General features: G+C 37.2%; 2 protein-coding genes and 1 non-coding gene across 3 annotated transcripts; 2 read left to right on the plus strand and 1 right to left on the minus strand.

Moving 5' to 3' along the window:
* Positions 1–4,142: 4,142 nt before the first annotated feature.
* Positions 4,143–6,433, plus strand: LOC131615185 (uncharacterized). Its single transcript, XM_058886673.1, has 3 exons — positions 4,143–4,261; positions 4,435–4,538; positions 5,386–6,433. The coding sequence occupies exons 1-3, from the start codon at positions 4,143–4,145 to the stop codon at positions 6,129–6,131; spliced, it is 969 nt and encodes a 322-aa protein (XP_058742656.1). The 3' UTR covers positions 6,132–6,433.
* A 652-nt stretch (positions 6,434–7,085) lies between these two features.
* Positions 7,086–9,870, minus strand: LOC131613023 (uncharacterized). Its single transcript, XM_058884750.1, has 8 exons — positions 9,683–9,870; positions 9,415–9,612; positions 9,174–9,312; positions 8,846–8,916; positions 8,556–8,583; positions 8,385–8,475; positions 7,651–7,750; positions 7,086–7,504 (listed from the first exon to the last, which is right to left on the minus strand). Exons 1-8 carry the CDS (start codon positions 9,798–9,800, stop codon positions 7,410–7,412), a joined length of 840 nt encoding a protein of 279 aa, XP_058740733.1. The 5' UTR covers positions 9,801–9,870; the 3' UTR covers positions 7,086–7,409.
* A 70-nt stretch (positions 9,871–9,940) lies between these two features.
* On the plus strand, positions 9,941–10,013 carry TRNAR-CCU (transfer RNA arginine (anticodon CCU)). The gene has a single exon. It is a non-coding gene; the product is annotated as a tRNA-Arg (tRNA).
* The last annotated feature ends 1,750 nt before the right edge of the window (positions 10,014–11,763 follow it).

An 11,763-nucleotide genomic window follows, 5' to 3' on the forward strand; every position in this document is an offset into this window, starting at 1 on the left:
TATGGGTTTTTTTAACATGTGCTCAAAGGACACAAGTTAACATTACTCTTATATATTTTTTTTAATACACCTAAAAGTCAAAAACAATTTATAATAAAAAATGGAAGGAGTAATATTTTTAACTAATAATAAGAAATTTAAGATTTTCCATTTTCTAATAAGAAACTATTGAAAAGGTTTCATAAGTAAAATTTTACTATTATAATCGATGAGTTTCTGTTTTGGATAACCGAATTCTGTTTATGACTTTTGATCTTCATAGTGCTTTACAAAGTTTACAATGTATTTTTATTTTGCAAGTATTCTTCCATTTTGGAAAGAGAGGATAGTTCTCGTAAGTCCTAAGGGTATGTTTGGATATCACGAAATGAACGGAGCGGAATGGAATGGAGTGGAGTGGAACGGAGCGGAACGAATGTTCCATTCCATTGTTTGGAAATTTTAGAACGGAATAAGACAAATTATTCATTCCGCCCAAATCGGAGGGGAAAGAATACGGTGGTAAGTGATGGAATGGAATGGAATCCATACCACTCCTTTCCGCTCCGCTCCATCCGTTTTTAAATTATCCAAACAATGGAATATCATTTTATTTCATTCCATTCCGCTCTGCTCCATCCGATTCCATCAATCCAAACAAAGCCTAAGGGATTCTGCACCTTTCCATTTCTCAATTTTAATTTTAATTAATTGCATTAAATCAAAATCACCAAATAAAACATCACCCTCATGAAGTAGTAGTACTCCTAATAAGTTGAGTCTTCCTCGGGACCTAGGTTGCATTTAATGTAGTCTTACAAAAACGATGAGTCTTTGTTTTGGATAAATTTGTTTGTCTTTTGATCTTCGTACTGCTTTACAATATTTTTATTTATTGGATCTTTGCATTTCCCCCTATTCTTCCTCATTTTCTTATATAAACTACCACCTTTATTTGTTCTCTTAACTGAAAATATATAGGTTATTTCTTTACCCACCTCCTTACTCTCTTGGTCACTTCTGGTGAAAAACCTAAAATACCTCTTACTTCAGAAATATATTTTTGAAATGCAAAAAAATGGTGTTTTCGGAGATGCATCTCCGAAAACGCCTTTTTTTTCTTCAAAATTTGTCTTATTTCAGAAATGCATTTCCGAAAACAGCATTTCGAAAGTGCATTTCCGAAATACTGCGCGTTTTGCAGATTAAGCAAAACAGCCCCCTCCCCCATTCATTTTACCCTAAATCTTCTTCCAAACTTCCTCTCTTCAAAATTTCTGCAAAATCAAGTGTGTGAACTAGTCGTAGATTGCCAAAGGCGACCCAATCTCAACCTAAATCATCTCAATCTCTATTAGTGGTAAGTTTATCAATTTTTTCAATTCTTAGATCCATGATTCATATCACTATTAGAGTGTTTAGAACTTGTGAAAATTATATTGGGGTAGGTTGGTACTGCTATTTAGGTTGTTTAGATAGATTAAAATTAGTTTTGAAGTTGGATTTTGGGGTCTGCCATGGAAGTTGCAGAAAACTGCTTCGCATGGGTGTTTCGGAAGTTCATTTCCGAAAACACCTTCATTCTCAGTTTCGGAAATGAACTTCCGAAGTGGTCCAGAATTGTTTTATTTTGTTTTTTCAATTGTTTCGCATTCTTATTGATTTCAATTGTTTTCAGGAACATGGCACTATGGCAGGCAACCCAGCACGCATCAGACAGGGTAGGGAGACCCAGACTAAGTCGGCTAGACGCGAGCGGGCGACGCAGCTGGCGTCGACGCAGGGACGGGGGCAGGGACGTGTGCGAGTTCCCGTGCAGATGGACGAGGGTACTTCTGCATCTGGATCGAGGAGTCGTCTGGCTCGGGTATCTTCTTCCCGCCAGCGAGAGGAGGAGGAGGAGGAGGAGGCAGTTACATACCACGAGGCGGAGGAGGTACCGGATGTTGACCCTCCACACGGGGAGGAGGAGGAGGAGCAGGGCTACCCGGGAGGGCCCAGTGACACGACCTTGCTGATTACCTACCACGAGCACGTCGCTCGGCGTATCTGGGGGGAGAGGTATTTTTTATAATTTGTCCGACTTTATTATTTAACCGTTTTTAATTTAGCTGTTTATTCAACATTTTTTTAACGGTCTAATTAACAGTGTTTTTTATTTGTTTTTGTTGTAACAGGAGAGACAGGCTTTGAAACAGGTGAACCACGTCCGGAAGGTTTTCGGTCTCTTTAAACCAGAGGCGCAATGGTTTAACGACGCGGTGAGAGCTTCAGGGCTTATGGGCTGTGCATGAAGGGGTATACCACCATCAGCCACGGCATGCAGGGGGCTTTTGTGGAGAGGTGGCACAGGAAGACGTCTTCTTTCCACTTACCGGTTGGGGAGATGACGATCACCTTGCACGATGTGCAGTGTCTTCTCTACTTGCCGATTAGGGGGATGCTGCTGGACCATTCCCGGATCCAGAAGATCGAAGTCAGTGAGTGGATGACGCTCTATCTGGGTATGGAGCCACATATGGCTGACTATGAGTGCGAGACGACAAATGGGCCTCATATCCGGTTCACCACACTGAGCGCTTATTTCAAGCACCACCTGGTGGCGGCGGCCGAATCCGAGGAGGCGGATGACGACCTATTTATGCAATATCACCGTGGATGCGCTCTCTGGTGCTGGTTCATCTTTGTGGACAAGAGTGCAAGATATGTCGACGTGACCTACCTGCGCTACTTCATGGACGTGACTACCGTTCACCAGTGGAACTGGGGGTCAGCTACTCTGGTATACCTATACCAGAAGCTGAATGAGGCCTCCAACTGGAGGACCAGACAGTTGACCGGATCCTGCACACTACTGACGGTACGTTTCATTTTAATTGTTTCACATTTATTTATGTTTCGTATTTAATTTTAATACATTATCGTGTTTGTGTTTCAGAGCTGGATCATCTCCTACTTCCCCCGCATCCACGGCTTTCGCGTTGATCCTGAGTACGAGGACGAGATGCCCAGGGCCGCCCGATACGTTCTCCAGAGATGGGAACAATGCAGTGGGACCATACCGTGGGTACCTCGACCGCACGATGCACGATGACATCAGTTGGAGGCCATTCAGCGACTACACTGATGTTGTCCCCTTTGACAGCATATCGTTATATTCTGGATGGTTGGCATGCGGGACCAACACCATGGTGCGGTATCTCCCTGAGCGGTGCATGCGACAGTTTGGATTTGTGCAGCTAATACCCATGTCACCTTTTGAGGCTGCTCCCAACACAATGACCCGAGTGCAGCTCACTGACATATATGCAGATTGGGAGCGTCATGTGGTCCCGGAGGAGTATTGTCGCATTCGGGTCACCCAGGACTGACACAGTGTGGAGGGGTATGTCACATGGTTCTATCGGGTGTCACATCCTCTGATGAGACCCGACGCTCCCGGCGCTCCTAGGCCAGCACACGAGGAGATCCTGGAGAACCAGCAGGCCGAGGATGATCATGCCATTGATCTCCTGCCGATCTGCCAGCGGATAGAGATGCTTGGGCGGGACGCGTTGGATCAAGGTATCGTTGATCAGGGCGGTCTAGAGGCAGTCGCCGTGATGGAGAGGATCGTCACTGATGCGGGCCGTGCGGCGACATACAGGCGGAAGAGGAGGTCCCAGGGAGAGAGGGTTAGGCATACCCAATAGGGGTTTGGGTTTTTTTTTGCATCGGATTATATATTTCGTACACTATGACTCAGTCTGTATATATTATTTGCATTTTATTTATTATATTCGTATTTTACGTTGATATGTCGTTTGTTTTGTTCGGCTTTTTCGTTTTGTATATATTATACGTGCAATATATCTTTCGTACGAGACTATTAGAAAAACCATAAAAAAAAGAGACTTATGCATAATTCGGAAATGCACTTCCGAATTACACTAAAATCTGAAAAAAGGTGTTTTCAGAAGTGCATCTTCGAAAACATCCCCCATTTGGTGTTTTCGGAAGTGCACTTCCGAAGTCAGGGAAAATTTAGAAAAAAAATACTTCGAAAATGCATTTCCGAAGCATGGGTAAAGTGGAGTTTTCGCTGGGGATGACCCCCATAGGGAGGTGGGTAAAGAAAAAACCAATATATATTGATATTTGCATGTCTAGCAGTGTTTAGAGAAATGGAGGATGAACAATCTGAGAAGTTTGAGAAATTCACATGGAATGTTGAGAACTTCTCTCAGTATAACACCGAAGTTGATTTTTACTCCGAACCTTTTATCATAGGCGGATATCCATGGTATATGACGTTTGAACGAATATATTTTTATCACTGAAAATGAAGCGATCTGATTTGAACTTCATTGTTTTTTTTTTTTTAAATGATCTGATTTGAATTTGGTTGGGACTTAGGAACATTATGTTCCATCAAACATCTTTTTACAATGAAGACGACTTATTAATTTTTTTAAGTGCTGTGGAAACTGCTAATATGTCTAAAGGATGGAGGAGAAGACATGTGAAGTTTAAGTTGTTCTTACTTAACCAATTCGATAGCAAAGAATCAATCACACAAGGTATTTTTTCTTTCTTTATTTTTTTCTAGTTGTGATTTCATTTTCTTACCTCTTTTGAAAATACACGTCATGATTTATTTCCCGTAGGAAAAGATTTGCTCAATACATACAGTATCTCCCATTGTCTTTTCAATTTAAGAGATGATTTTATAAATGAATTTTTTAAATTTTCATTAGCTAGTTAACCGTGATTGAAGTCTGACTTTTTAAATGATTGAAGTCTGACTTTTTAAATTTACATTAGCTACAAGGTTTTAAAAACAGGTCGCGGTTGCGTTTTGGTTGCGTTGTGGCTTTCACGATTTCGGTTGGTATAAGTGTTGTATTGCAAATAATTGTCACCGTGAATTTCTCACAACAATGCACAAAATAAGATTACGGTAAAAAGTGTAGGATTCCTCTATAAGTAGTGTGATTCAGTTTCACAATAAAACAGTTTTAGTTCAAAATGTCAATATAATGATTCCTGTAAAAGCCATTTCATTTGTATTTTCAGTATAAAATATTTAGTCAAAATAACGGTGTGTAAATGGCTCTAACTGTGTTTCACGGAGGTAATGACATTTTGTCGCAGGTGTAACGGCGTTTTGTCTTCGTTTTTATCTCAGCCTTAAAACAGTGAATATCGGTATCAGAAGGCTCCAAAACCATTTTGTCGCGCCCGCTGACCGTTTTTTAAAACCTTGATTAGCTATATAGTAAACCCTAATTGAGATCTGAGTGACTGAAACTATCCTAGTTCAATCACGATTTAAGGAATATTTGACGTATTTTATTACATTAGAAGCAGGTTTGTTGTAATGCATTAGAAGCTGTTAGATTGGCTCTTGAATCTTGTATTTCCCAGAGGGTGAAGTAGAATTCAATGCAAATAGTTATATAAGGGATGCTAAATGCTTCGTGAATTCAAGTGTACTTAATTATCATAGTGGATTTCTTGTGAAAGATTCTGTTATTATTGGTGCAGAGGTTTTTATTTGTAACTCAAATAATGAGAGGCAGGTGAATCGAGAATCTAGCTTAATTACTTCCCATACATCTGGAAGTCAAACAGTACAATTGGAAGCTCAAATTCTAATGCCTAAGCTAGGCGAAATGAATTGCCAAAATCTAGGCGAACCTGTGGATTTCAATGATTTTGGACAAATAGAAAAAGCGTTAGTTCCATTGTTAGACGAAATTTGTGCTCAGCGCCCTTCACTTATTGAGTGCCAGCAGAAAAGAAGTCACAAGTTTAGGGAATGGGCTTTCAATGCTCTCGGCAGAGTTCTTTATTTCCTTAAGACTAGAAAGGTGAGAGATATGAATGACATAGCTTGTAAGGAACTGCAAATTTACTGGGAGGAACTTGAGCACTTTGGTTTTGATTTGACATGGCTTGAACCTCATGTTCAAACAGCCTTAGGAATGAAAGTTTATGTAGAGAAAGCTCTGGAGTTTGAAAAACTTAAGGATAATGAGGTAGCTCTCGAGTTGGAAATTATGAGGATGAATGCAAAGATGGCAACTCTTGAGATAAATCTGCATGCTGTCAGGGACTTGTTGGAAGCAGAAGACTACGAAGAGAGTAGGGATGTCAATTGCATCTGTTAATGGGGATCCCTGTGGGGAATATCTGTGCGGAGATCCGAAGTTGGAGATTTTTTTCCCCGTGGGGATGGGGATGGAGGGAAAAGTTCCCCCGATAACAGTTTGGGGCGGGGATTGGGAAAGTATCCTCCGTCCCCGTGGATTCCCCGACTCCGAAGATATATGTTAATTTATATATTTTATATATATTATATAATTATATAATTTTACAATGTATTAGAAAATGAAGAGTAATTAGAAGTTATAGATTTGTCACACATAATTAACCACTTGCGTTGGACGACATCGGTATTGTGGTAGTAAATTAGTGGAAGCACGGTAGCAAGAAGTTATGTTACTATTTATTTATTTTTACATAAAAAATATTAGCAACATCAAGTTCTTTTGCTTTTTTATTTATTATTGATGCAAGATGAATTTTGATTTTTTTAGAAAATAAAGATGCAAATATATGCGTTTTAAAAAATACAGAAAAAAAACAAAATACTAGTGTCATAGTTTTGATCAAAAAGTGTAGAAATTTTCTTAAGATTCGATCTCCGTGGATATCCGTGGGGATCTGTGGGGATGGGGATGGAGGGAAATATTCCCCCGTGGCGGGGATTGGGGATGGGGACTAAATTTGGGAGCAGAGCGGGGAGTGGAGAAGCATCCTCCGAACAATATCTGCCCCGTTGACATCCCTAGAAGAGAGTGATTTGGATGCTGAACTAGCATATGTGAAGCCCTAAATATGCATGTTGACAATGATAAATCTTTATTTCTTGAATGTTTTATTGAACAAATTATATGAGAAGTTGAGAACATATTTTCTGTCATTCCTTATTTCCTTTGTTAGCTTTTGGTTATATAGAAGTTTCTTAAAGTATGAGCCCAAATTGGACCCTCTCTTTCCTCATTATAAGGTAGAATTTTTTTTGGAAAAAACTTACTAAGGTAGACTTGATAGTAAAAGAGAACTAAGAACATAGTAGAAATTTTATAAGATTCACAATATAGTTTCTTCCCACAGGGTCATTTTGCCAATACCATACCTATTCTAGTCTCACCATTAAATGCATAAGGAATAAGTTGAAATGTACAAATTACATAACTTAAAAGAGAAATGGAACATATTTAAAAATCCAAATTGATAGAAGCTAGATCATTTCAAACATGCACCTAGTAATACAAGTATTGTGTTGTGCTTATCTTCCGTGTATGTGCTTCTTAGAATGATATATAACAAAACATACCCAACGGCAAATCAGAGGATGACAAATGTTTTCCATTGCATCTCTTCTACAATATTCTATACGATAATAGACCGTCAATTACCTCAACAACCATATGATTCATACGCACTAAAAGCAGCAAATATGATCTTGCTTTAGGTCCTGAAATAACAGACAGTGTCACAATTGATAAGTTTGAATAAAAAATATCTCCCAATTGTAGGTCATATGGATGATTGAACAATGCCAAAGAGCGATCTTGTAATGGAAATAAATGACAAGCACAAAAGAAGACACAATAAGACTACCGAAATCAAACGAAGGAATATCATCTTGACCGAAGAAGTTGCATCCGCTGGTCTTCTTGCTTAGACTTGAATTAATCTTATCAACGGCTACAAGTAGATCCTAGGAAGCCAAATCACACAAAGAAACCAAAGAAAAAATTGAGGAATTCAGGCTACTTGGTTAAGGCTAACAAAATATCAGTCCAGTATACTACTATTTTTTTTACAGTATCTAGAATCTCATGTCATAAAGTAAAATAATTAAATGAGCATGCAAGCTCATTCTTGTAGAAGCATCGTCTTCTCACAAAAGAATCAACAAATATGCCTATGATACATGATGCTGATGTCCAGAAACTTTAAGCATGATTGTTGAATTAGTATGCAACTGTTATAGGCCAGCCCTTTACATATACTCCTATATAACCTACCATTGTTGGGTTTTCACCTCAGGACTGTTTAGTTTGTTTAAGGAAATGAGTTTACTTTTCTTTGTTTTTTTAAATTAAATATATAAATGAGATTGTTAACACAGCGCAAATTCCGTTAGCTGCATAAAATTTAAGAATAGAAAATAGCATGACGTTTTTACAATTATTGATAAGAATAGAAAATAAATGTGATTTCTTGAATAAAAAACAGGCCCTTAGCTGGGCAAAACCCAGCTAGCTACCCTTCATCGCTGTGCTTATGAAGAACTAACATCCCTTTGAAATGCTAAAACGTATAATAATGAAAGCCATAAAGAACCTTACCTCCCATGATGCTAGATCCTTCATATAGGTGGGAAGACTTTCAAATTCGCTCTTTAATACCTTTGAAGCGGGGCTGGGAGCATCAGGTACTCTGTTGACTCATAACTTTGAGAGTGAGAATCATGCAGGAATTATCATTAGAAATGTAACTATCCACAAATTTTAACTTACTTCTCAAGTTCTGGTGAAGGTACATTATCTGCAAACAAGGATAAAGAAAGATAGTGAAATTAGCAACATAGAATTAATTTCAGAAGCTAAGGCTAGTTTAGTTCTCAACAAAAAGAAAGGCCATCGAACCTTCACTGAAAATACCAGTAAACAATGTAGAGAAAAGTTGTGTGATAACACATAGCCTAAAAACAAGTATCACTAGGGAAAATGAAACATAACAAGAAAAGAAGAGAAACTCGCAGCTAATAGAAGCATAGAAATGGAATTCTCAAGTTGTATCCACTAACCTTCCAATGCTAACCTGGCTAGACTTGCATCTGATAGCCCAAGCTGTTTCAAACTCATAGATTCATCAAATCTAAAAACAGTTAAATGACATAACAAGTTTTTCAAGAACAATAATCAATCAAACTTCTCAACGGAATTTAGTAAGCAATCTATTCCAAAGCTGTAACATCAAATCTCAAAAGGAAAATAATAAATGAATTGTGAATTGAAAAGAGAAATATGTGTTTTATTTGCAACTATGCAGGACTTAATATCAAATTGATTCAAAAGCTGGAACACTGTATGAAAACTTATAAAAACTAAATGAATTCCATAAGATTAGGATACAAATCGTCATCTTCGTAATTCTTGAAGCCAGAATCAGCCACAGAGAGTGATCCATAAAAAGAAGAGAGACTATCCAATTTATCATCGGAAGCATGAGAATGCATTTCGAAAACTTCGTCTTCCTCTGCAATATTCGAAGCTAAATCCAGAAAATGAAATGAATTACAATCAAAATTTAAGCAGAAAATTACCACCAGACAGAAGAAAAAAAACGTAACAGAATTTGAATTTTGAAAAATACCTGGAACGTAGCCGTAGGTTTTAAGACGATCTTCGAGTTGAACCATATCGGTTTGATTTATCTTATACAGTTCGTTGCAGTGACCTAAAAGCTCTTGGAAAGAAACGGTACTGGACATTGATTCGAGCATTTCGAGATCGGAGGTTGCGGTTGATACATGGCGATTGAGGGATTGAATGAAGGTAGAAGATGCAGAATCTGTTGCAATAATTGAAGGATTTAGATTTTAAAGGAAAAAAAGGGAAATTAGAGAGAGTGAAAAGATTACCGAGAGGAATAGGTCTTCGATCGATGGATTGTTTGAGTGCATTGGTAGAGGATTGAAGATGATTGCAGAATGACGATAATTCGTTGCAGAAGCTGGAGATTTGATCCTTTGACATCATTGGATTAGTTCTTCTTCCCTCTTTTGGGTATTTGAATTTCTTATAGGGTTTATGTTTGTGCGGGAATTCCACTAAAACAAAATAAACTGTTTTAACCTTTGATGATTAAAGTATGTGACCGTAAAATAATCATCACAAGTGCGCCTGTAGCTCAGTGGATAGAGCGTCTGTTTCCTAAGCAGAAAGTCGAAGGTTCGACCCCTTCCTGGCGCGATAGAAGTTTTTCTCATTATTTTTCTTGATTTTAAGGGTTCTATGGTCAAACTCCAATCTATTATTTTTGCATTTTATTATTATTAATTTATTTATACACCTCTATTAATGGATTGATTTATTAGAGTTGTGAAAACGAACTACTCGATCAAAAATCTGGTTGATAACGCCATAAAAAGAGCTTTTAGTTTTTCAACTCATATAAATAAAAAAATTCTATTTGATAACTGTTTTTAGTTTTTAGTTTATAGCTTTTTTACTAGTTTTTGTCTTTTTTTTTAAAAGCTATTTGAAGAAGCTTTTGAGCTTGTAGCTAGGGGTGGCAAAACGGGCCGCCTGCCCCGCCCGCCCCGCCTTATGCCCGCCAAAAAACGAGCGGAGCGGGCATGCCCGCCAAGTAAAATGGGCATAAAATTCATGCCCGCCCCGCCAAGATGGCGGTTGGCGGGCGGCGGGCTTCCCGCCTATTTTTATTTATATTTTTTTTAATAGATTAATAGGCTTTTTTTTACCTTTTAATTAAACTTTTAACTTATTTTTTAAAACAATTTTTTATAAAAGTAATTTTTTAACAAATTTACTTAAAAAATATTACATATATTTATAAATAAATGTATAAAATAAACCATCAAGGATTGCAATTACTAGAATTAACTAAAAAAAGAGTGAGTTTTGGAGGAGGAGCGGGCTTTGGCGAGCAGCGGGCTTTGGCGGGGCGGGTATGGCGGGCGGCGGGTTTTGGCGGGGCGGGCTTTGGCGAGTGGCGAGTCTAAATCCCAACCCAACCAGCCATTTTTTGGCGGGTGCGCGAGCGGCCCGGCGGGCCCCGGCCCGTTTTGCCACCCCTACTTGTAGCTTTTAACTTGTGACTTTTTCTTCCATTTATACCCTTATTATTTTAACAAAAATCTATTTTTACGCTTCGATATATATTATGATTCAATGTTTAATTTTTTTTAATCTTTAATGTTTTTAATAACATCTAAAGTATACAATAAATTTTAAAATAATGTTGATAATACGCAAGTTAGTGAAACTTAATCGAAGAATCAATGAGATTAATCGAGACGAAGAAAATTAAAATTTTTGTTATATTTTTATAATATAATATTAAATAATAAACTTACTTTTAACATTAATTTTGATTAATTTAACTGAATTCAAATTTCATGTATTTCGTTAAATTTATTTATATAATTTATTTACAAATTTAAAATATTTTAATATTTTTTAAATTTTTCAAATATATTAAAATTGCTTTGTAAGTTTGTATTAATATATTTATTTTTATCAAATATAAATTAATTTAATAATATAATATGATAAGATAAATAAATCACAAATTTCTAAATAAGAATGTCTTTTTGTGTCATTTGTATTTATCAGCTAGTGTAACAAATAATTTATCAAACACTCAAATTAACTTATCAGCCATCAGTCACCAGCTACCAGCTATCAGTCATCAGCTACCAGCTACCAGTCACCAGTTACAGACTATCAGTTACCAGCTAGTTTTACCAAACAGAGCCTTAAACGGGCTGACTCAGTTAGATCTCGAGTTTTTTAGGGTTGACTCACAAAAGCCATGTTATAATATGTGTTCAAAAATTACTATCCGAACCCGATCATATACAAATTTCAGACTATTCGCCTCTAAACGGACTTTTTTTTATGAATAAAACATAAAAAAAATTAAAATTAAAAATTTCATAATATTTATTATAAATATAATAAAAAATTGTTAGATTAA

Source organism: Vicia villosa, linkage group LG6, assembly GCF_029867415.1.
Source record: "Vicia villosa cultivar HV-30 ecotype Madison, WI linkage group LG6, Vvil1.0, whole genome shotgun sequence".
Lineage (NCBI taxonomy): Eukaryota > Viridiplantae > Streptophyta > Magnoliopsida > Fabales > Fabaceae > Vicia > Vicia villosa.

Coding starts and splice junctions, on each gene's coding strand:
- LOC131615185 (XM_058886673.1), top strand. CDS start 4,143: ATGGAGGATGAACAATCTGAGAAGTTTGAGAAATTCACATGGAATGTT. Junction 4,262..4,434: donor ATCATAGGCGGATATCCATG/GTATATGACGTT, acceptor AATTTTTTTAAG/TGCTGTGGAAACTGCTAATA. Junction 4,539..5,385: donor CAAAGAATCAATCACACAAG/GTATTTTTTCTT, acceptor TGTATTTCCCAG/AGGGTGAAGTAGAATTCAAT.
- LOC131613023 (XM_058884750.1), bottom strand. CDS start 9,800: ATGATGTCAAAGGATCAAATCTCCAGCTTCTGCAACGAATTATCGTCA. Junction 8,917..9,173: donor AATTACGAAGATGACGATTT/GTATCCTAATCT, acceptor AACTGTTTTTAG/ATTTGATGAATCTATGAGTT. Junction 7,505..7,650: donor TATTCCTTCGTTTGATTTCG/GTAGTCTTATTG, acceptor CTGTTATTTCAG/GACCTAAAGCAAGATCATAT.